The sequence below is a fragment of the Ixodes scapularis genome, unplaced genomic scaffold, assembly GCF_016920785.2.
Source record: "Ixodes scapularis isolate PalLabHiFi unplaced genomic scaffold, ASM1692078v2 PGA_scaffold3__209_contigs__length_174095766, whole genome shotgun sequence".
Lineage (NCBI taxonomy): Eukaryota > Metazoa > Arthropoda > Arachnida > Ixodida > Ixodidae > Ixodes > Ixodes scapularis.
In genome coordinates, this window is record NW_024609868.1 from 13,172,856 (window position 1) to 13,198,692 (window position 25,837).

The following is a 25,837-nucleotide window of genomic DNA, read 5'->3' on the forward strand; positions in this document are numbered from 1 at the left end:
TGGAGGGGGAGGGCGTGGCAGGTTGTTTATGCATATAAGGTCGGCTACACTTTGAGAAGAGAGCTTGAAGACCTACAGCCCCCCTCCCCCCCCCCCCCCCCCCAACATCTTTTTTTTTTTTTGGGGGGGGGGGGGGGTTACTAGGTGGAGGGCTTACATATTAAACCTTCATTGCAGGGACAAATATTTCATGTATAGTTATGAAGCGCAAGTTTATTAAACGGTGCGTGACAAACCTCGCTTAGAAAAAAAGGCCTTGAGCCCTCCTGCTGGCGACAAAACGAGGTCGATGAATATCATAAGCTCGTCTCGCTGATGCAGCGACCGAAGCGAGAAGCTTCGTAGAATGTGAGCCAGAACTATCTTAACTTCCATCAAAGCGAACCTCTGACCTGCAAAAAAACAAAAATAGAGGTTAGAGTGTAGCATCGGCAAAAAGCTGTTTCAGAAAGACGTGCCGGTATCCGGCGAAGGCTCGTGCATTGGATGATTAACTGGTTGATATCCGCGGTGCACGAGAGCGGGCGCGGCCCAAGATAGAAAGATTCGATCTTTTGCACTGCCAAGGGTTCGGTCTTGTTTTAATGCGAAAGAATTAACCGTGCCATAGAGCGGAACCGGTGTTGTTCGTAACCGCGAAAAACGGCAGAGAAGTTCCCTCCGCGGAACGCGTCTTAAAATGGCTGCGACGCGGCCGGCACGCCGGATAGTTCCAGGGAACGCCACCCCACAGAGCGGCGCTGCTCCCTTCTCCCGCCGCAGCAGCGCACACCCGCCGCTCCCCAGAACCCGGCTGGCCGGCGTCCGCAAAGGATAGCGGGGCGCGCAGCTTGTGGAAGTACGCTACGTATACGAATGCCTTTCGCATTCCTACACGTAAGCAGTCTTAAGTGTCCTCCAGTATTTCTTCTTTTCTTACCCCTTAACGATAGAAATCACAGTTTCGTAACATTGAGATGCTTAGGCTTACCAATGCAATTTCTGGATCCAGCAGAAAAAGGAATGAATGCAAAAGGGTTACGGGATCCGCTGTTTTCTGGGAGAAACCTGTCAGGATCAAACTCTTCCGGTTTTGGAAAGACATCTGGGTCACGATGCAGAGCAAAGATAATCATGCCAACGTTGGTTCCCTCGGGAATAACATTTCCCCCTGGAATGCAGTGTCACAAATAAAAAAGTAAATGAATGCAGAACAGAAAAAAGTATTTATAAAGAAGACTATAAATAAAAAACAAGCGTATATTCTTCGTTGGCTCTAGAAGGATAATAATAATAATAATCATATTCAATATTTAGGGTGCCCAAAACAACGACATCGGTCTTCCTCTTCGTGCACCAACACAAACAATAAAACCAGCAAACAAACAAAAAATCCTAAACACACATAAAGTTAAAAGACAAATGTAAGATTATCCAAATGGCGACGGTAAATTGTAACAGCTGCAGCTATATCAAGGTGGGGTGGAGCGATGGCGTTCTATAATGACTGAATCCGAGAGAGAGGTGAGGCGTTGCACAGTGAGTGAACATAGAATCAAACAAAATGTATGGTTAGACGTGAAAGAACATGGAATTTCACACTTTCAAGGAGTATCGGATAATCAAATGCACCATTAGCAACCTTGTGCAGAAAAACAAAATCTCGAACAGATCTCCTGGTAAACAGAAGAAGTGAAAGTGAAAACATTTCGAGTATATGTTCAGAGTTATAGTAAAAGCGCCTCTCAAAGTATGTGTCGTAAACAATTCGGATAACCTTCTTTTGAACATTTTCGATTGTTATAGCCTGTGTTTTAGGTATCGGGTTCAGTATGACAGAAGCAAACTCGAGTCTTAAACTCACTAGGGAATTAAAAAAGTGGATCAATGAAAGGGGTTGTTTAAAATTACGCGTCAAGCGAGATATTATTCCTAGTACTTTATAAGCATGTCTGACGAGTAAAAACACATGATTTTTGAAAGTTAAAGCATTTTCAACACACACGCCAAGATACTTTACGAGAGGTGCACGTTGTATTGGCGATCCCTCAAGATAAGAAGTAAAGTCAACAACAGCATGCCGCTGGCACAAGGAAATCACTTTTGTTTTTGTGGGGTTAAACAATAATTGATTTTTTTACACAAGTAAAGAATGTTTGACACGTCATCTTGTAAGATACCATAATTTTGAAGTGTATGAATGCTTTTGAACAACTTAATGTCATCAGCGAAAACTATTAGCCTAGACGTATCTACGCAAGACACAATATCATTTATAAAAATTAGGAACAGCAAAGGGCCCAGGACTGATCCCTGAGGATACCGGAAGTTGTAAAAAAGAGTTCGGAGAAACTGTCACCAAAGCGAACAGTGTTAGAGCGCAACGAAATGTAGGAGCGCACAGCTCAAAAAGGTAAGAGCACACAGCTCATGACACAGTCCATATAAGAACAGCTTGCGCAATAGTAACGGATGATTGACTCTGTCAAACGCTTTAGTCATGTCGAAGTATATTGAACCAACTTGTCCGCTATTCATAACAGTTGGCGCAGAAAAGTATAAAAACGAAGAAAAATTAGTCTCGACAGACCGACTACTCATGAAACCATGCTGTTACAAGGTTATTTTGTGGCTGAAATAAAAGAGCACTCGCGTACGAATGACAAGCTCGAAAACCTTTGAAAAACCACAAAGCATGAAAATTGGGCGATAATTTGAATCAAGAGATGCATCACAGCTCTTTAAAATCGGAACAATCACCGATTTCTTCCAAAGTGACGGAAACGTAATAGAACTGAGTGAAATATTAAATATATGTTTCAGAATCGGGATGAACAGTTCAATCTAACCTGTGATTATAAAACTGGGTATGTCATCAGCACCACTTGAAAACGTAGGTTACAGCTTTCTAATCGCTTCAGCGATTTCACCGGAATCGACACGCACGGAACATAACTAGTCGGGACAGTATTCCTGTTCGTCGCCACGTCGAAAAGATTGATGGCAGACAGTAAAACATTTGTTAAAATAATCAGCGAAAGTATTTGCAACATCAGCAGGTGAAAACTGATAACTAGGAGCATTATCTGTCCCAACACGCAAACAGATGTACAACCGGTCTCATGCGTGTGCTGTTTCACAAATTTTCAAAATCTTTTTGGTTGCCGGTTCAAGTTGTTTTCTATACTATCCTGGTGTAGACGCTTATCACGCTTAAACAGTTTATTTTTACTAGAGAACGCAATATGCTGAATTTTGCATACCAAAGAAAAAAAACGGACTTTTTAAAAATTCGGTGAAAAAAATTTTTTTTCCGTAGGCTGACTCGTAACTCCTTAGAAAACCAAGTAGAAAATATTGAGGGCTTGTTGCAGCATTTAGGAAAACATCTGTCAATAGCACTTTTTACAACTGACGTAAGCGTCTCGGTAGCATCATCAACATTAGACATAGAAATAACAATATCCCAGTCCAAATCTTCAATATCTCTATAGAGACTCAAATAATCACCCCTAGAAAAGCAGTGATTTGATAATTTACACGATGCAGGCGGCTTGTGCGGGAGAGAAAACTCGACAATAAAAGGTGGATGGAAACCATCCATCTGCACCAATGAAGTAGGGCCTGATTTAAACTTAGAATACGCATATTAAAAAGAGCGAGATCAAGAACATTTCCAACCTTGTTTCTAATCGTATTGTGCTGTTCAAGACCGCAAAAGCTTATAAAAAATAACAAAGAATATGCCTCAATGTAACAATAGTGTTACTGTTCACATGTTACATTGACCAATCCACACCAAATAGATTAAACTCGCCGAACATTTGGACATGGCACTTCTCGAAATTAATTGGCTTACTGATTGCGTCAAAATGCTCAATGAATACTGTCTGATCCTAAACAGGTGGAAAATATTAGGTACCAATTAAACACTTAAAACCGTCACTCACCTTGATTTCCACCCAAACGCATCCTGCATATGATTCAAGGTCGTACCTTCTCTACGCGAAGGGAGACCTCAACGGTGATTATGACACCCCCGCCTAACTTCTGCCCTGTATAAGAATAATCTCTATTTCGACAATATATATATTGTATTTTGGAATAAAATTATTTGCATCAGAGATTCCGCTATTGAGCCAAGTTTCAGAACAGATGAACGGCGGGAAGCAGGGCGTTACCGCTGCTTTTATAGACGCGGTACATTTCTAAGAAATATGAGCGGGAGCAGCCCGCCTGTTTCTTTGCTTCTCCACAGCACGCCTATTCTCTTAATTTCTTTAAAAAGTAAGAGACTGAAACCTAAACTTCAAGTTCTACCCTTAGATCAGAATGTCCTTAATCATGGCAGGTACTCCAAATAAGCATGACGGGCTGTTCCGTCTAATATCTCACGACTGTACGTACGCTCATGAATATTCTGAACCAGAACACGTGCTGACAGTGGAGGGTAGGCTGTAGCTTTCTAAAAGGACAAAGAATAATAAAATGAGAAACAGTGCCGAGCGGTCTTCGAACTCCGTTCCGCTTGCTCCGCCAACTCCGCCACGCACGCCACAAAAGTGTCCGTATCTAGGCATTGCTCTCACAGTGCTCGACCTAATCGTATTACTTATAAACTGGACATGTATTAAATAAGTTTGTTAATTAGACTTTAAACCGTATTTGATTCATTCAAGAAGTAGCGATGTAAAATCAGAACGCACTTCATAGGCGTGCTCTTGTCGATTTCTCGACAGCGAAACAAAAACTTGACTGCGCGATACCAGTGGTCCTCAGAAAAGTGCAAAATAAAACGTTTCAACGGGGTATTTTATCGTGCCTTCCGTACTAAACGTACAAGTCTTCCTTCATATCAGTTGAAAATAATCTTTATTTTTGCGTGTAATTGGTCTCCGAAACACTCTGAAACGCTTAACTAGAAACCTCTTCAGTAAAACAAAATATACTCGAAATAAATAAAAAAATGAAGACTAAAAAGTATCTTGATACTTGGGCAATCAGAATATGTTTAGAAACACTTTTTTTATAATGAGCTGGATGTTGATGGATATGAACTTAGGCGTATTGGCATGCCCTTTGGAGTGTACTTACCTAAGGTAATGTCTTTGGTTACAGTCCTCCCGATGAACGGAACCGACGGATACAAACGTTGACATTCCTAGAATAGGAATGCGCATGTTGTCCTAACGTTAAGTCACATCAAAACCAGAACAAAAGCAAGCTTTTAATAAAGGCGCCATTTATGCGCCTTCTGTATGTAATATATATACGTATAACAAAAAAAAAAAGCACTACAAACGCATATGATTTAAATATCTTCACAACATAGCTTTTATTTTTGTAATAAAATTCATTCCGCGGTTTCTTGACTGCAGTGACATACTGACGTCCTTATTTCTGGGAAGTGTTCCCATATACCTAAAGTGTTATTGGGATAGCTCGCACGTCATAATGCACCGATCTCACTAAGCGTTCGGTGCATGCATGACGCCGTCATAATTTTAGCTCACAGGAGACAGACGGTCGTGCTCGTGAGAGCTCGTGCCGCCTCGTGGCTTACACGCACAGAGCTCAAGAGGTTGTCGCACGTGCAGAAAGACAAGTTTCCTGGATGCATTGCGGCTGCGGTGGCGTAGTCAAACTGTCTGATGAGATCGGTCTATTGCCACTGATTCTGCACTGCGCTACGTAAGGATTACTAATAAATTGAAAAATAAATTAAGTACTTCGTGGGTCGTCCAGGATTTAGGACTGCTCATTTTCAAGGTGTCCTTTGAGATCTCTGAATTCAAATGTCTTACTGGAGTTTCGGACACGTGGAATAGATTTCCACACACGCTCCTTTACGCTTGCGGCTTTTCAAAATGTGTCATATTAGTAATCAGCTTTATATTTTTTTATTTCGGTGTATGACTAGGTTTGCAGCTTGATAACGTAAACGTGAACCTCTATTGTCAGGTCATTTACTCAGACTTTGCTCATGTTTTCGAAACATAATTTATAAACATGGCGTGAGAAAGGATATGCGGATATGCGTATTGTTTGGTTTCACTTAATATTTATACTAAATATGTTCAACAAAGTTTGCCTACTAGATTTATGAGATAGACTCCTTGGTTAAAGGGGCGCAACAAAAATAATAATGATTTCATGCATACGTACCTTTACAACGCAATCGAGGTATTTGAGCTGCTTGAGGTCATCCATGGTTACGTCTTTTTCGAGATCTCCTTGAAGAACCTCTTCCAATTCTTCATGAACTTTTGCCTGAACTTTTGGATAGAGCCCAAGCAAGTAAAGACACCACGAGATCGCCATTTGTGTCGTATCATGACCCTGAAAATAAAATACAATTCTATGTCTTGCGCCAAGTCTAGTTACTTAAGGTAAAGGTTTTTTGTGTTCCTACCTCAAACATGAAGGTGTCCACCTCTTCCCGAATGTCGTCATCCGTCAGATGTGCGTCAGAATTCATACTTTGTTGAATCAGTATGTCGATAAATGTTAACAATTTTTTCTTCTGAAATTCGTTATTTTCTATTTTTGTTGGGATAGATGGACTCTTTTCACTCATCAACTGCTTTCGTCGTTCTGTTATAACCTGCAGGGCAAGAAACAATACATAAATCTTTCAGCCTTTTTACTCTGGTGAAGAATAAGCTGTAGGTTCTGTTCTCGGCGGTGGCTTTTCAGGCGAGCGATCTGCTCTTCTTTTGAGAGGGGCATCTGAAGCGCTCGGCGCAGTGGAACTTTAGGCGACAGCGGCCTCGCGGCGGTTGCGGAACCATTCGCGCTGCTGCGTACACCGCCGCTCCTCTGCGCCGCTCGTTCCGCTCCCGCCATCTATGAGCGACGGCGGCAACCAGTTGCATGGTTGCCGCCATCGCTCATGGATGGCGGTAGCTGTCCAGAGTTCAGTGTCATCGTTTCTTTGCTGGTGGACACGATCCTGGGGAGGCTAGCCCTTAACAGCTCCGCTGTAATTGTGACTCTAAACTAACGTTAAGTGCTCCAAACCTCAATTCGTTTGTCTAGATATAATACAGGCCGGCGGCAGTGAAAACCAATCCGTGTTTTTGACACCTACCGCTACACAGCACCGGAATGTAGCGGTAGAAGTTGAGGAAAGATGCTTTAGTTAATTATTTCTGCATTATTTTATTTAAAAAAAAGATGATTAGCGATTGCCACTAGTTTGCAGTGACAAACGAAGTCCAGAGTCGACAGACAACCCCTCAACAGCGGGCACCGTTGTGCGCTATATTCTGGCTGCAAATTGCCAAAATAGTTTACAGATTTCCACGCAGATAGCGTAGAGCAACAAACATATTTCATGCAACCTCACGTCACTGCGCTACATTGTGGCAGAATCTGAGATATCGGCATTACGTCGTTCATTTCTGCTGAAACAAAACCGCAGCTTCTCGTTTTCGGCGGACGCACTGCATATGTTTGTTTTTCTATTTTTAAAGGGTATACGTATATATGTGCCATTACCCACCTTCCTTGTGAAGTCATGGACGACTTCTACGTTCCTTCTGTACAGTTTGCCATACTCAGTTCTGTAATAAATTGGATCGACGAGCAGCCATGGTGTCTGCGATCTTAGTGTTATCTGGTCAGACAAACTGAAAGAAAGCAGTGATGATACGTGTTAAACCGCCTCCGGGCTACATTTTCTAAATCCTTTCTTCTGTCCGTAGTGTCGTCCTCTCGGGGAGAGTTAGTGTAGCGTTTCTTCGGACGCTATATGGTTTATCAAAATGTGAGGCGGCTTTGAAGTTATTCTTCACCCAATGCCAGTGTTTTCAGGTTGCGTGATCAGACAAAACGCCTGGATTATTGCTCAGTTAGATACCCTGTAATTTGTTGAGTAAAAAAAGAAAACGAAAGAGACCGGCAATAGAGCATGTGATTTTCATGCGCGTATGTCGAGCTCATCCCTTATCAGCATTAAAAAAAAAAAAGCCATTTGCGGATATACTAAACTATATAACAGTAACACATAACCGATAGAGCAGACGCCATTCACGTAACGTGCTCATCGTTTTATAAAAAATGAATATCTACCGATTACAAACAATCGGCTACCGTGCATACCCCCCCCCCCCCCCACTATTATTTATATGTATGCCATAAACAGCTTATATTAGCACCTGTTTTTTTTTTTCTCGCAGATATTAGGTTAGAAATCGAGGCCTAAAAAAATACTTTTTAACCCTCTGTTCCAGTTACAAACAAACCGCGGCATTCAATCACACAACACTCACATGACATTGTGGAAAGGCAAATATGAAGAACCTTCGAGAAGTTCTGAAATATTTCAGGTATAACATCATTGCCTTAAGCGCCCTTATTCTTGAAAAAAACACTACTGCTGTTAGATTGTTTACGACTTGTGTACACAGTTTTAGTATAGTGTTTCTAGCAAATATTAAAATATTTTGTAGTATATATATATATATATATATATATATATATATATATATATGACTGACACTTAGCTCAACTTCGTCGTACCAACATATCTCGTAGTATACACATAAATAAAATGGTTAAGCCTAACAAAAATCCTTTACCTGCCATTTCTGAAAGGTTAGAGTTTAATGAGGCTCTGTGAGTTATTAAAGGAAAAGTCAAGGGTCACGGTTAATTGAGGGTAAAGGTGAAAAGTCACTTCGGTTTTGTACGCAGAGTGAAAAATTCTTTTTAATTTGGCGGGTAAACGCACGTTTCGAAGACGTTCAGCCAGAGGCGGTGCGTAGTTCCTTACATTTCCCTTGTGAACGTTTGAATGCCATAGGACTCTACCGTTCGAACCACTATTCCCAGATTTCTAAACAATTTCTTAACGTTTCGGGATTTCGTGACGTTCGCGCGTGCATGACATCAGACAATATTTGTTAATTCACGTAGCTACAGGCATAAAGATGATTTTATACATGGGTAATCGGTTACCGTTTGTATTAAGTTGACGGCGTTTTTGAAGCTACTGCAGATAAAGATTACTGCAGAAAAAGATATCAAGAAAAGGTAGGAAGTTGAGCAAGATGAAAATGGGAGTTGTCCTTAAAAACAAAACGGATAAGGCAAAAAAAAAAAAAAAGGACGAAATCGTTAGCCGCAACGAAAGTCGGAACTTGCAAGACATGTAATAAGTAACTGAATTATTAACTAAAACTGACTAATTCGTTTTTAATATTAGTGAACATAAATATATGGGGTCCAATTTAAAACTTGCTAGACAGAGTCAAAAATAACAAAAAAAAAAACCAATTTCGGAAAGATATAAGACACGTCATAATTTTACGGCTTTAAAAAAAAATTCCCCGCTCGATTTGGAAATGTTTTTAGGTTTCGGTTTCTCATCGAAGGTGATTTTTTTGGTGCCAGCGCTCGTGCCCGCTCGTGGCCAAGGCTCGCAAGGCACGTGAGCCACGCCTCGTTCTAACCCACGAGTCTTGTGCCTGGAACGCGTCTTCGACTGGTGTGTTTACCATGACCTAAAAAGTGGTCCCCCGATTTACGCCCGAGGATGTTACGAAAGTGCCATGAAAGTGCCGGTCACAATCCTGGCGATATCACAGCAGCTGTAAAAGATGTGGCAGAGGCCTGTACTGCTGCTAGGTAGTTCCCTCGAGCTTGGCAGTGTAAGGAATTCTTCGGCAGCCAGAACTTGGGACGCGGTGACGAGAGTGACACTCGCGTCCTCTCGTGTTTTTTTCTGGAGAGCTTATACACCAGAGCACGTTTACAAAGAAACCGGAGCGTCCATAGCGGCATGTCACCGGCGCCGCGCATGCGCGATGGAGTGTGGGCAAGAACTGCCGCGTGCCGCGTCGACAAACCATTGTAATATTGCGTTGTCGGCGTCGGTGTGAGTCCCCGTGCTCTTTTTTTTTTTGGCGTTGGAATTGTTACATTTTACGTCCTCTCAGCAATGTCTCATTACTTTAGTGGCATAAGCAAAATTAACAATGCTCGCTACACAGCAAAACGTCGCGTCAACAATGTGACGTGCGGCGATTCATTCGCGTGAACGCCGGACGCAAAAACCATTAATTTTAAGTCGCGACGTCGCTCGGGCCGAAAAAGCGTGGCTTAATCGAACCAAATGAATTAAGCGTAAGAAGTCGGTAATGACCACTGCATGGTAACAATGATCACCATATCCTTGTACCTAGTGTCTACACCAAGGCTACTCCCCCAAAAGAGCTTCAAGCTTAAAAGTCTTTTGAAGCCTGCACTAACTTCCTATCGCAATCGCCGGGCCAACGTTTGGTCTACGGGCCGCTGCCGTTTGAACGAGCAGATGACCACAAGCAGACAAGTTTGAAATGACAGACGACAGTTCGAACGATTAGGCGGCCGTTTGAACTTGGAGACGCACTGAACGCAATCCCCAGGTGGTCCGGACAACTTGACGACTTTCTCGCGTTCGTGTTGGAACGAAACAAACAAATCTGACGAACACAAGTATCCCTGAATTCAACTTAACATGCTTCCCGCAAAAACACCCGTAATCCGACGACATCGTTTTCTTTTTTTTTTTCTTTTTACAGCATCTATTTACGTTCTCGGACGAACCGAGCAGCAAAAACACATGCAAATTGATCTTCACACCTTTCCCGACACTTTTGGTGTAGCCCCAGTCGCGGCGTTTTGACGACAAGGCAGGTTTTTCGCTCGTTTCTTCCAAAACCACAGAAGAATGCACGTCCCGAATGGGGAAATCCGCCCACAGCCACCGACCGGAAGTGCGTTTGAAGGGCCCCCACCGCGGCGTGACCTAACAGAGTTGAGTTCGTGTATAGGCTCAACCAGCACGATTGCGACATCCGACTTTCGTGACACTCTGACTTTTCTGTCGTCATTTGTGGCCACTCGGGGACCACTTGGGATGCATTATTTGAATAGGACGCTAAACACACCAGTCTGTGACGTATATCGGGCACCGTACTGCGAGGGAGGTGAGGCAGTAGCTACGCGCCTCGACCACGTCATCGCAGGGCCGCTGGAGCAAAGATGCGCTCTGATTGAAAACCAAAACTTAGAAACGTGTAGGAATTGAGCGTTTTATTTGGAATGCCGTAAAATGCTCTACGTGTATTCTGTCTTTCTAAAACGAGTTGATTTAGTGGTTTTTGATTATGCTTAGCACGCTTCTAATTGACCCCATTTGTATTTTCATCAGTTAAAATGATAATGAGTACAGTTCAGATCATTATTAAGATTATTAATATGTTTCTTGGCTATCCTTGACGTCCGCTATGGCTGGCAGATTCCTACCGTAAGGTTCTTTTTTTTATTAACCATCCTTTCTTTAAGGAATTTCTTAGTCTTCTTTCAAACACCCAATATACGTTCATGCAATTGTTACTTTTTTTGTGAACCGTGCTAGCTAGACAATACCCTGAATATTTACATTTTGAGAGCACCGACGTAGGACCGCGTGCTCACATCTTGCTTGTCAGCTTCAACTCCCATTATTGTTTCTGGAAGATGGAATGCGTACTCAAGAATCATTTTCACATTTTCAACGTCCGAAGCCAGCCGGCCATACGTACCCAGCAGTATGCCCAAAGTGCACGATGTCGACAGGGGAATTAGACTAATTTCCTCTGTTTCGGCGTGCCTACCGATTTCCTGCACCATGTGCCTTGCATGCTCATTCATCGGAGCAACATATTCATCCAAGATGCGAAAGTGAAACGAAGGTGTCAGCAGTCGCCTTCTCTGCTTCCACTTTGCTCCTGAGCTGTTTAATTTCAAGGAAAACACAATCAAACAGTAGTTCGTTTCGTATACGATGTTTCAACATTAATAAAGCAGAAGTGAGCGACGTCGTCTTTATGTCGACGGTAGTTGAGAGCTGCGCAAAATACTACTTATGCCAGCTGCTGCCATTGCCACGAGAATATAGCACAGCTATTTAACTATAAAGGACAGAAACGATTGGTTTTGCGATTTAGGCAACCTATATAATCGCTACTATATGTGTTCAATGTTTCTAAAATTTCAACATGGAGACAGGATGGGCACACAGATACACGTAGAGAAAAGTGAAAAAAAAACAACAACCAAGATTTAATATGTATTTTATGAACTCTTGTACTTTTAAAACAAATTTAAATTAGCCCATGAGGTTTGTCCAAATAATCCAGCATACCTTGTGAGCAGTCCCTCTCCCAACCATGAATGCAAAAGGCTGTAATCAAATGACTTGCTCATCGTGCTCTGGCTGGTGAGCACGGCCTGCAAATAAAGTGTGTGGGCACTTATAGATATAGCACCCTAATTGTCAAATAAGGCATCGTAAAAAAGTACTTCATTTCAGACAGCGTAAGCCAAACAGAATGACTCTTCTTCAGAATACTGGAAACTACAGTTCCACTGGATGTGCCCCTGACAAGTCCAGGGATCATTAGACGAACATTGATGAAATACTCACGGGAGAATGCAGAATATTCGCCGGAATGCGAAAGGTTTAGCACATTATGCCACGTGACACACAAATGTAGGCTTTTAGTTTTTAAATATTTAGTTTGGGTTATGTCAATGCCATCGCAGCATCGCAGGGTGGCCAGTCCTTTTGACTGCACGCGTCGATTTTTCTTATCTAGAGGGGTAAAAAGACGCATTGAAATGGATTTCTCACTCTAACGCTTCGAGAGGTAGTGAAAGGTTTACAACATCATCCCTCACAAAACCCTCAGCCTGTCTAGAATGACAAACGCTGGTGATTGTGCAGCTATACGCCATTATCGGCAGTGTCATTGCTTTGTACGGAGACGTGGCATTCATAGACCCTATAGGATGGCCAGAACATAAGATCGGCTGGAAAAGTATCGATCGCAAAAATAATAATAAAAAAAATATACACCCCACAGTAGCGGGGTGCTGATTATGAACCGTTTTCAGGTAAAATATTTCACAGCAACTGGGGGAATATACTATTGCGCTAAAAGGTCCAAATATTATACAGTATTCATTTCGTAGCAGCTATATCTGGTGACAAAAGCGCACCTATCGTGGTGTCTTCTGGTGTCTTCTGGTTATTCGCCATAACACGATGCTTTAGCATTGATTGGCGTAGTGATCCTATTTTTTTCTCGTAATTTGGAGGTGGAGTTTCTGTAGCACTTACGCTGCAAACTTTTTATTAGAATGACACAGCACGGACAGCACATCTTTAATGCTGCCCGTATTCTATAAGTAAGTGGTGAACGCACTATAGTACACGGATCAGCGTATACTAGAAAAAGACTATCATTTTGTGGAGAGGCTACCGTCTTTTCTCGTTTTGCAGAGGACCGCTGACGAAGTGTCTTTCAAATGAAGGGAGGCGGCCCGGTACTTGAAGACTGCCTCCATTCAGTGGACTACAAGAAACATGAGGGCCTCTTTTGCCCCCTCACCTGGCCAAGAACAGTTTGGTCTAGCTCTGTTGAGTGACGCTCCGATACACACCTACCAAAGAGGTTCACGCCCCGGAGGACGCATTCTACTTCCTGTTTGTAGGAGTGTTATCTCTTCCGCATATGCGAGCATTTTAAGTACCGTGGCGTGCGAGAAAATTGAATTTCAAACGTCCTGACGAGACAGTGAGCGCGTCGCCCTTATGGTGCAACAGTGTGCAGACGGCGAAAGGGAAGAGAGCAAAGTGTGCTTCGGAAGAAAAGTAGAGACGCGAAATGTCGGGTTCAATTATAATCAGTTTCATTCAAAGTTAGCTGACGCTTCGATTTGGTAGAGCCAATCAAAAAGTGCCAAAACTGCATTGTCACGGCTCTCGTTGTTTTTATAGGTACACTATTACCGGCTAAAGTAATCACTCATAAAAGAAAAGGCAGGATCGCAGCATTGGCTGCGGTTGCACTTACAATGAAACGGAGTATACATAGCTGGCGAGTGCGACCGCAAAATGCGCGAACTTAGCGTCACACTTCCTCTCGAGCGCTGTAGCTTTATAGCGGGCCTTTCGTTCAGGGACTGTATACGCACGGCGACGCTTGTGTCGTCGACTTACAATATGCGTACTAGGTTTATATGCGCAACATTACCGTAAAGAAAGATGCCGGACATTCTGTGTTCCCATTGCCTTTCCCACTACAGCGAGGGAAATTGGCGACTTTCCTCGATTACGGCCGCGCTCGACGAATGTAACGCGGTCGGAGGGAAAGTTTTGCGCACCTGCGATTTCGGATGCCATGCTTGACGTCGGCTCTCGCGACGGAGAATAATGGACATTCATTTAATGTAGTGTGTAACGCGTGCAGCCTATTGGGCTGAAACTTTTATGTCCTGCCTTCAACGCCGGTGACATCGGCAAGAGGAGTTTCAGGCGACTGTAGTTAGCAGATGTTTTGCACGCTACGAAATAACCTCGGACGTTACCGTGGGCTGACTCCATAGATAATTACCGGAGACATTTACATGATTCAAAAACTAACCTCGCGGCTATACCACTTACAAAGTTAGAAACTCATGTGCGTTTACAACGAAGAAACACCCTACTGAAAGTAACAGAGCGGTGATAATTTGCAGGACAGCAGCCAACATATCTTGTGAATAATTTTCAATCGGCACCTATCTAAAGCTTTGTACAGTTGATTTTTTTTTATAAATGTGCGTGTGGGTCAAGTTTTAATTAAATAAAGTGTGCGATCAGCGATTGTGCAGAACTCTGAGGCAAAATTTTAGTACTATAGTTTAAGAACGCAAATCAAATTCGTATGCGTATATGCGTATAATCACGAATAGTGTAAATAAGAACCTTTGTATCTATTTAATTGTCCGAAATATTTCTACCGCTAATATAACAACAATATAAAATTAGTAATAATTCCCTTTGAAGAAAACTTTTGAAGTTGTGACAACCAACCGCTTATATGCCAAGCAAATACAGTTTGTGATGCTACCGCCTAACTCAGAAATATAAAGTCTGATTTAAATTAATAGCATAAACTGACTTTCTGTAAAACGACAATCTGAATTACTATATCGCCAGCTCGGATGTAGGTTGATTTGTTCTAACTAAAAACAAACGATTTAATTAATAAAGTCGTTAAAATTGCTGAGGTTCATTAGGATGTCTTATTCGGCAAAGAGGAACAGGCTGAAAATGAGCAATATTTGATGTGCTTTCTTCATTGCTTTTCTTTGTCTGTTACATTGTAAAAAAAGTAAGCGAATAGTGTCGTCTTGATATGGATGACAATTTTTGTTATTCTCATTGGCGTTATGAATGAAGTAGGACCTATTTATCATTTTCTCATAACATATAAATCACATAGCCGAAGCATTGCTGTCAATTACATGGCCATATGATGCAAAGCCATTTTGAATTGCTGAAAAGTGGACAAATTTGTCTCACTGCCCTCTAGTTTTATTCCCGATTATTTAGGAAAGTTACATCAGCATAAATATTGCTTAATTTAAAAGCTATGTTGCGTTGAGAAGTACCGCATTTACTCGAGTAATGGACGCACTGTTTGTAAAGAAAATCTGTGGGTCCGCTCTTCCGGGGAGCAAGAGGATTGCCAATCACCGCGATCGACGGCATAAGACCTGCAATTTACGGGACATAGTCTTTACGCAAGATTTCATTTTTGTTTCAGAAAATTGTGTTCTCGCTATGTAATTCATGCGACAATCGATGACTGTCTGTATATGCGTTCTACTGGAAAGTACAGGCAAGGGCTTTGTCTAAATAAAGTGCGCCTATTACGCGAGTACGTACGGTATATACCAACATTGATGATATAGATGAGTAATATATTAGAGAAGATCGAAGAACAAGTCGAGGATGACACTGGCTGTACCCTGCACTACTGTAACCATCTTTGTAAAATGAAGACTTATTAAAAGCTGTGCAGGTTGCATGACTTCTCTTTGTCCCTTAGCGTGGGTTTTGATGGCACTTACCTCGACAAGTTCAGCCTTGAATATCATGACGTTTGGCAACGGCCCCACGTAAAATCGGTACATGCCTTCTTTACGGAACAGGTTGGTAAAGCCAATGTGTGTTTCCAGCGTGGCTGAAATATTCATTGTTGGGCTCAAATAAAGTAATTCGAAGATGCAGCATTTTTGGTGGTCTTGTTTCTAACTTTTTACCTTAAAGTGTAGATGGTTCTAGGTAAGCAACTAATAAATAAAGAGCGGAACGTTTCTCTGTTCCTGCAGTGTATGTTAATTAATCGTCGGAACTCACAAGCTTGGTACGGCACCAGGTGCGTGATTCTGGCAATTCGACGGTGTTGGCGAACAATCCATCTCAGTGGCACACTCTCGTTCGGACCGGGCAAATCCTTCAGGTGCTTCCAAGAGGACCGTCGCGCTGCGTAAAAGACGCCGAGAGCGGCCAAAAACACGACCCCGGTTCCGAGAATGCAGGTGAAGGCGAGGAAGAGAAAGATCTGAATCCCTGGCAGCATGACCATAGTCGCGCTATAACCTTTGTCAAAACAGCGTCACATCCCAGACGCACAAAAGCAAAAACTGAAGTGTTGCTCTCTCCCGAACGAAAGCCACAAGTAGTTCCGCGGTTGGTTTGTTTTCCGTGTCGCGTGTAACTTGTCCTTGACAATAATGAGAGGCAGCCACCGGTCTGGATGGTTGCCAGGGCGATCGCCGATAGGGCCGAGGATAGAGTGATGACCTTGTAGAGTATGGAGAACGAGTAAAGTGGAATGCGGTAGCCTTTGGCTGCGCATATTGGTATGTGGTGTTTTATTTTTCTAAATGCTTCAGAAGCTGCGGTCTAAACTATAAAAATCGAAATGTGGTTCTACTTATAAGAGAACCTATTCTAATCGGGCGTTCCGCTTTTTATACTGGAAGAATCTAGCATATGTTTGGTAATGCATAAGCACTAACTGTTGTTGTTTGAAAACCGGTTTAGACAATTAAAACACGTAACATTGAGAACTAATTTCAATAAGGCTGGTGCTCACAGTTTGATCGAGATTTATGCTGACATTGAAGCGTTTGTACATCGTAATTGAAATAGTAGGAAAAGACAATTTTTGCATGAAGAATAAACTGGATAAATGTAAGGAACCTTCACAAGGAAAGCAAGGCACTGGTTGTATCCCTGTTTGGTTCGAATATTTAGCTCTGTGTTGATGTGCCTATTTAGTTAACACGCACTATTCATACGACTCAAAATAATTAGGCAGGTGAAAAAAAGTACTCGATACAGTCATTGCACAATGAGCACGCATTTAAATAATATTAGCTACAATTTAATAGCTCCGCTAGACGACGCTTAAACATTCGGTCATTGTGGGGTCCTCTTATTATACTGTCACTAAACTAATGCAACTTTCACAACTGCACAAAGGAGGTGCCGTACAGACTGTTGGGAAATTTTGAGGCAAAAGATATATGCTATATCCAAAATGTACCGGAACCACTGGTTCCGACCAAAATGCGCCTTTTGTTCCGTCTGTTTATTTGTTTCTGTATTTTTACGGATTCTGACAGAAAATGACAAGAAAAATGAAACCAAAAAGAGTCTGAGCTAAACTCTAAAGCAGCTGCCTTGGGTGCGGGAAGTCTCATTTAATCGCACCTTAGGTTTTAGACACGGGGACTGTGGGGCAATTGAACCTTCACTGGCAATATCTTTCCTTGCGCCGCAAATTCAATATTCTTTCGCTCGTGTACAAGAGACATATGTTTGTAATATATCTACGAAACGACCTGACAAAATATTGACAGGTTTGATTTTGTATCAGCCTTTTTTAATGTCTCGGTGGATCCTAGTGCTTACAAATGTCAACCTTCCTGTCAAAGGGAAGATACGTAGAAATGTAGGAGCATCGATGTAGGAAAGACGCAGCGTTTCTACACGTCGACAGCTCCCGTCGACAAGCTGAAACGATTCGACACATTTGACGCGGACATTAAAGAAAGTGGCGATGAGACATCAAGTGGGGGGAACACTTCAACTATATGATGGCCGAGTGTTAGCGCGGCCGAAGAAGAAGAAAAACTAACCCCAAGCTCGTGGAACCACCCGCGTGGCGCACTGTTCTTTTTTGCTAGGCAGGCGTGCCCGCCAGACGCATATTCAACGCCTCTTTTAAACCTTCACTGGTTCGTGTTTTTCGTGTCAAGGCACTAATACGTGAAGTAAATATATAGTGCGGTGTGTAAGCGAAAGCGGCCAGCCACAGCGTCGTTCTTCCTGAGATATCCGTGCGGTTCCAATGAAAAAGGAAACAAGCAGCGACATTAAGTTCGTGGCAAATATATTTATTAATAGTAGACAAAGTGTGCGTGCAAGCTGGTTGCGGAAGGACGTGATTTGAATACAAATAAGGAGCTGTTGTGGTGTCGGTTCTTTATTGTCCAGTTCGCCACAGGGCTCGAACGATGTCATATTTTTTTATTAATTAAATGCCATCTCGATTTGTCCAACCATTGGCGCCATCTGGGCTGGAAAGAACACTGTTTTCATAATGATTAAAAAGCGCGACAGGACAACGGACACAGAAAGGAGACACAGACACAGCGCTACTTAGAACTGAACTTTATTTCCGCTGCAGCTCGGTATATATTACCGGCAACAACACAAACAAGTTAGTAAGATATAAAATACACATCATAAAAATCTTTAAAAACAACATAAAAAGACTAAAATTCCTGCATCACTCATCGGCACCCACCCAAAACTAGTCATGCTTGGTCAAGAAACTGCAATTCTTTTTCGGATAACGATAAAGAGGGTGCGCTGACACATTGTAGCCCTAATCTAGCAATTTCTCGAGCCTCGAGTATTTCCCTTGTGGTTTTGTTTCTGTTTCTGTTCAGTACTGTACAATCTGTGAAAATCGGAGTACAACCACAATCCCGGCAATGCACCCCGAGGTGTCCTGATATGACGGCATCAACGTTGTAACGGTGTTCCCTCAATCTTTCATTTAGGCAGCGACCAGTCTGCCCCACATAATGACGCCCGCACGATAGTGGCACGGAGTAGACAACCTCTTCTGTACACTCAACAAAGCAAGTTTTGTGCTTTTTCGTGCAGCCGGGTATGCTTATGATGTTCGAGGTGGAATTCACCTTTTTACATAAACTAGTCAACTTGACAGGTGCTGAAAAAACAACGTTAACCCCTACGTGCAAGCCCACTCTTTTCAGGTTATGGGACACTTTATGTAGTTATGGTATGACCACTGGTTTCTCTTTTTTCTTTCTGTGTACTTCCGTTCCCTCCCCATTTTTATTCTTTAACGTCTTGAGAGTGTTTTCTGCTACGGCTAATAGAAGGGAGACTGGATACCCCGCAGACTTGAGTCTTCTCACCTGATTTTTAAAACTTTCGTTGATCTTGTGAGTGCACGACTTTTTTAGAGCGTTACCGAAGCAGAGATTGATTATCCCCCTTTTCACGAGCTTTGAGTGCTCCGACGCGAATGGCAGGATTGGCTTGTTCCCCCTTGGTTCATTAATACAACATACATGCCCCGGTCGGAAGTCAAGCCTCAGGTCTAAAAACCTAATGGAACCACCCTCCGGCACTTCATGTGTTAGCACCAGGGGCCTTAGACAGTCACTGAAAGTGGACAGGGTCACGGACACCAGCTCCTCAAGGACATCCGAGCCGCAAGTCCAAAAGGACTAAAAAATCGTCCACAAATCTAAAAATGCTTACAACACTAGAACCCTCAAGTTTGCTAGCCAGGATCCGATCAAGAGCCGCTAGAAAAATGTCGCTAAGTTCCGGTGCTATAGGCGAACCGATACACACACCAGTCTTCTGAATAATAGTGCCTTCGTCCCACGTGGCAAACATAGCCATAAGCAGACTCGGCTGCACGAAAAAGCACAAAACTTGCTTTGTTGAGTGTACAGAAGAGGTTGTCTACTCCGTGCCACTATCGTGCGGGCGTCATTATGTGGGGCAGACTGGTCGCTGCCTAAATGAAAGATTGAGGGAACACCGTTACAACGTTGATGCCGTCATATCAGGACACCTCGGGGTGCATTGCCGGGATTGTGGTTGTACTCCGATTTTCACAGATTGTACAGTACTGAACAGAAACAGAAACAAAACCACAAGGGAAATACTCGAGGCTCGAGAAATTGCTAGATTAGGGCAGCAATGTGTCAGCGCACCCTCTTTATCGTTATCCGAAAAAGAATTGCAGTTTCTTGACCAAGAATGACTAGTTTTGGGTAGGTGCCGATGAGTGATGCAGGAATTTTAGTCTTTTTATGTTGTTTTTAAAGATTTTTACGATGTGTATTTTATATCTTCCTAACTTGTTTGTGTTGTTGCCAGTAATATATACCGAGCTGCAGCGGAAATAAAGTTCAGTTGTAGGTAGCGCTGTGTCTGTGTCTCCTTTCTGTGTCCGTTGTCCTGTCGCGCTTTTTAATCGTTATGAATCACCAACTCGCCCAGCTTTCTACCCTCGTCAGACTGTTTTCATTTTCGTGCCGAAGTAATAAGCACTTTGTTTTTGAGAACCGGAGTAACCAAAGAGAAAATGCAAAACTCCGTCAAGCAAACTGCGTCCGCCACGACTACCTATAGGTTATGGTCTACTGAGAATGGAGCAAGTTCATAATTCTGAAGGTTTGTCGGCCGTAGTCTCACCATAAAGGGCGAGGAGCGAACCATACTCAAAGGTCTTACATCCTCCTCGTGCATCCAGGTCATGGTCATCTCGGCGGTGCTCGTGGCGTGCATCCAGTGTTTTACACATTCCTTAATAAAAAGAACGAAAGCTCGTTCCTGCTTCCTTCTGATTTTTGGAACGCGTTCCCGTTAGAAGTTACACATGTGAAAAAGGAACTCGTTCCCGTTTGAAAAGATGGAACGTGTCGTTACGTATACGTTCCATTAGTATTTCGCTGATTACCATATTTAGTTAGATCAAGCAGTTGTCTTCTTTTATATATCCCATAAAATGGCAGCATACGAATTTGACTGCAGTGATGGAAGGGCACCAGGAGAAAAGACAAGCGAAATCATGGTTTTATTTGTTGATATATTCACCTTTAAAAATCTCAGCTTTTAACCAGCTTTTGTGGTGGGCAATTCAGACAATCCAAATGTGCTGTTACCCCACGTTGCACGAGCGTTTTAGAAAAATCTTTCACGTTTCAATCTAACAAAGTCCCTTGTTCGAACTTAACAACAGTTGCTTCTCGGTGTTGCTGTCCGCAAGACGAGCAAGTGAAGAAGAGTGTAGGGTTTTTGGAAGGCCAGTCTTGAAAACTATACGTCCTTTGTGAAGTTTGGATTCGATGTTAAGTCTGAAGGTGGAGGACAACGGACAAGAAATAAAGATTCATTTTGGTGTATCTTTTAATTGACCAATATTCGGGATACAAGGGTGTGTTCGGGGTCTGGTAACCTGTTCTTTTGATGTAACTGTAGGTATCTTTGTGGATGTTCATTGATGGCTGTATTCGGCCTTAGATTTCTGGGTGTATGAGCATTCGTGGGAGCAGAGAAAGTAGCTGAGTTTGAAACATTCATCTTTCTATGCCTTTTCCTTCGACTAAAAGTTTTGCTTTTTGTACCGGAATCTCTGGCACTGAAGAAAAGAATCAACATGTCCACTAGCTCTCCTGCACCCGACTGCTACCGAGCGAGGACCACACAAAATAAACCATAAAATTAGTAACCAAAAAGTTAACGAGATACTGCTCTTCATAAAGATATTGTTGTTATACTGTTGGAATTTCTTTCTTAGACATATCATGCAAATTACCCTCTGGACGAAAAAAAAAAGGAACGCCGTTCCTTTTATGTTTCAGTAAAAATGTAACCAGTTCCCGTTCGAGTTCCATTGATGAAAAATGGAACGGCGGCGTTCTTTCTTTCCTCCTAAAAGGAACGCGTTCCAGGAACGCCGTTCCGTACAACACTGCCTGCATCTGGGAGGCTTCTGCCTCGCGTTGTCGAAGGGCCTCGTCCTCTTGCCACCTGAGACAATTTGAATCGCTATCCGCTTGCGCCTCACGTTCTCGAAAGGCTTTGTTTTGTCTCCTAGCGCGTTGCTCCGCTGCTCGTTCAGCCCGCCGTGTGTTCGGAAACTTGACAACGGTGGTGGATTTGTACTAAAGTGGTCATTTGAGCTAGTTGGTACATCACTGATATTAAACAGTTGGGAGTCAGCCAGTGTTGTACACGTTCCACAAAAAAAGGAACGAAAGTTCGTTCCTCGTTCCTTTTGATTTTTGGAACGCGTTCCCGTTACAAGTTCCATCTGTGAAAAAGGAACTCGTTCCCGTTACAGTTAAAAAAATGGAACGTATCGTTACTTATTCGTTACATTTGTATCTTGCTGATTACCATACTTGGTTAGATCAAGCAAAGTTTCCATTTTTTTATCTATCCCATGGAATGGGAACATCTGAATTTATATGTCGTGATGGAAGGGCACTAGGAGAAGAAGACAAGTGGAATCAAGGTTTTATTTCTTGATAAATTCAAGTTGTAAAATCTCTGCTTTAAACCATATTCATGTTTTTGGTGAACGGTTCAGACGAGTCAAATATGCTGTTACCCTGCATTGCATGAGATTTTTACAAGAACCTCACACGTGTCAATATAACGAAGTCTCTTGTTCAAACTTAACAACAGTTGCTTCTTGGTGTTGCTTTCCAAAATGCGAAGAAGCGAAGAAGTGGTTAGTTTTTTTGAAAGGTCGGCCTTGAAAACTACAAGCAGTTCCTTGTGAAGGTTTGATTCGTTGTTCAGTTTGAAGGTGGGGGACAAGGGGAAAAGGAATAAAGGTTAATTTGTGTGTATCGTTTAAGTGACCAATGTCCGGGATACAAGGGTGCGTTCGATGTCTGGTAACCTGTGATTTTGTTGTAACTGCATGTCTCTTTATGAAAGTTCCGAAATGGCTGTAGTCAGCCCTAGATTTCTGGGTGTATGAGGATTCGTGGAAGCAAAGAAAGTAGCTGAGTTTGAAACGTCCCTCTTTGTATCTTTTCGTGCGACTAAAAGTATTGCTTTCTGTACCACAGTCTCGGGCACTCAAAAAAGAATCATTGATGTCCACTAGCTGTCCTGCAAACGACTGTTACCAAGAGAGGACCACACAATATAAATTCGAAGATAAGTAACTAAAGAGTTAACGAGTTAAAAACAATATTTCCGTAAAGATGTTTTTTTATACTTCAGAAAGTTCCCTCGTAAAAACAAAATAAAAATTACCCCACTGAACGATAAAAGGAACGCCGTTCCTTTTTCTGTTCCAGTAAAACTGTAACGAGTTCCCGTTCCAGTTCCAGGTATGAAAAACGGAACGGCGGCGTTCCTTCGTTCCTCCTAAAAGGAACGCGTTCCAGGAACGCCGTTCCGTACAACACTGGAGTCAGCGCTCTTTCATTCTACTGTCCTTTTCTCTTCCGCCGACTTTTTGTGCGCTGTTTAATATCAGTGGTGGATTTCACTTGCTGCCTGCTTCCTCGCTCGTTGTGCTGCGTTATTCCGCTCTTTCAGCTCGTCTGCGGTGTACTTACCTGGACGGGCAAGTTTGGCTACTGCCGAGCTTGCGGCCGCCGCCGATGTAGATGCTTGAGGCGCCGCCATGTTCGTCGGCGTCGAGAGGAGCCGATGCGACCGAGCGCGCGCCGCCGTGTTCTTTTCCCAGCGCGCTGCCGGCGCGTAGAGTTTCTGCATATGCTCCCTACGGGAGCCAGAGCTGCGCATTCATACCCGTAGCGCCCTCTTTCCTGCACGGCATGCTGAGCCTGCTCCTCACGTGACGGAATTCGTGGAATAGCGGCGCCGCACGCCGGGGCGCGCGCAACGTCTACTTTCCTGCACGGCAATTGAGTCTGGTCCTCACGTGATCGGATCTCGGCGAATAGCGGCGCGGCGGCACGTGGAAAACAGACGCTGAACTTTGGTTCCCATAGGGAGCCTATGCAGGAACTCTACCGGCGCGGGGCTCCGCAGCGCCATGGGGTGGCGTTCCTCGAAACTATGACGCCCGCCAGCCAATGGTAGCCTCGTTTATTGAAACTATGACGCGCGCCAGCCAATGGAAGCCTTTCCATCAAATCGCTGTCACAGGCTAGAGGATTCGCTTCATTGGTACAGGGGAACTTAAGTGCCGTTTGGAGCACGCGGCTTCAAAAGCTGATAACGCAGGTCCGCTCCATGGGACAGGAGAACAACTGTAGTTCCCGTAACTTGGGGAACATAGGGGCGTGCGGCAGCCATCTGTTCTGCCTTATGAATATTATTGGGAATCTCTCTTATAACGTTTCTATCAAGAATGTTCGATACCTAATATATCTCTCTAATGTAATCATTAGCAGCTATGTTATGCTATGAGGCTAATATAGAAATGATGGGTGCGATTCGAAAGGGATGCCATATGGGTGTCACTTCGAAGTAAAGGGGGGAAAGGTATTGGTACATTTTGCTAACCTTACCACCTTACTACAGCATATTCTCATTACATTCATGTGGAACCAGCTCGGAAGTAGATTAGATTTATTCTTGAAATATTTACTTAAATATATATATCTTGTTATGCCCCCTTGTTGTGTGAGGTTTTTTTTTTTTTTTTTTAATCAAAATTGACGGGTTGGCGCCGCCGTTACATTTATTTTTAAATTTTACAGTGGTAGCTGTTAGTTACCCTTCCAGGGCCAAAATTATCATGTACGAATGCAAAACACCACTCTACAGCAGAATCACTTCTATCCTTCTCCCCGTCGTTTCTTACACTCCATAATGACGAGATAGAAGAACAAAGCACCTGTTAAGTTTAAGATAGGTCTACATGTTGAAAGAAATAAAATAAACGCAATGGGAGTATATTTTAATGTAATATATGCTATGATCTTTAGAGGGACTTGTTTTTTCACTACCTATATTAAATCCTTATTCGGGTCTCCATCTCGACGCTCGCCCTCCCGCGGCGGAAACGGGAAGTGCTCTAGTGAGGGTCCCCCGATTCTCCTGCTCAGCGGGCACGGCGGAACTGCTCGCGATCATGGCTCGCGAATTGTCATTTCGGAATGCAAACAACACTCTTCACTGTCCCAATGCAGTGCTGCAGTCGTATAGGATTGTATTTTACTAGAGAGCTTTTGGTATTGCGATTAGAACCAAACCCAAGTGGTGTGCGTTTGGGTTAGGGTGGCGTGCTCCACGTTGCGCATGCGCGTCGTTGCCATGTGCCAATCCGAGACTGCAATTTTGGGCTTCGCGCACGCGCAGTGTGGAACACTCTAAGCTAACGCAAACACACAGGGCTTGCGTTCGCTCGTATACGCAATACTGAAACTCACTAGTGTTTCACGGGCTTCCAACGCCAACGAAACGTGCTGCAGTGAGCAGACGAGCAAGCTGCAGCAAACAGACGAGCAAGTACCTTCGAACTGGAAAGGCTGAGTTTGGCAACACGACGGCTCGTAAAAATGAAAGTAACAAAATTTTATAAAAAGATTAGTAATTAAAAAAAAAAAAAACATTATTTTGGGGCGTTTGGGTTGGAAGGATACTGTTGCGACTTTTATAGCACCATATGCTTTACCCGCAATTAATGAAATTTTACATGGACTTCTCACATTAGCTAGATTTGTTCTTTTTTATTTTAGACTATTTTACATTATAAATTGGTAATTAAAATGCTCTATTCGGCATCAGTGATGATAATTAGCACTTTTTTGATTGTCATACTTGTTCGCGCGTTTGAAATTAGATATTCATAAGCAACACATTACATTAGAGCCTGCAAATTTACGTTCAAATATATTATTTTATTATTATTACTATTATTATTATTATTATTATTAATAAAAATCGTGGCAATATCTGCCCGCAATTAATGCCACGATCACAAAAATACGCTAT

At 42.8% G+C, this 25,837-nt stretch overlaps 1 protein-coding gene across 1 annotated transcript; it reads right to left on the reverse strand.

Moving 5' to 3' along the window:
* Positions 1-216: 216 nt before the first annotated feature.
* Positions 217-15,984, reverse strand: LOC8038894 (cytochrome P450 4V2). Its single transcript, XM_029994684.4, has 10 exons — positions 15,910-15,984; positions 12,152-12,237; positions 11,550-11,740; positions 11,408-11,477; positions 7,484-7,610; positions 6,392-6,583; positions 6,145-6,318; positions 5,074-5,140; positions 971-1,150; positions 217-392 (listed from the first exon to the last, which is right to left on the reverse strand). The coding sequence occupies exons 1-10, from the start codon at positions 15,970-15,972 to the stop codon at positions 217-219; spliced, it is 1,326 nt and encodes a 441-aa protein (XP_029850544.4). The 5' UTR covers positions 15,973-15,984.
* Between the last annotated feature and the right edge of the window lie 9,853 nt (positions 15,985-25,837).

Excerpts from the sequence above, each read along its gene's own strand:
- LOC8038894 (XM_029994684.4), bottom strand. The coding sequence starts at position 15,972 with ATGTACCGATTTTACGTGGGGCCGTTGCCAAACGTCATGATATTCAAG. Across the intron at positions 12,238-15,909 it reads TCAAGGCTGAACTTGTCGAG|GCCGTGCTCACCAGCCAGAG; the intron begins GTAAGTGCCATC and ends CTTTATTTGCAG. Across the intron at positions 6,319-6,391 it reads TGGACACCTTCATGTTTGAG|GGTCATGATACGACACAAAT; the intron begins GTAGGAACACAA and ends TTTTATTTTCAG.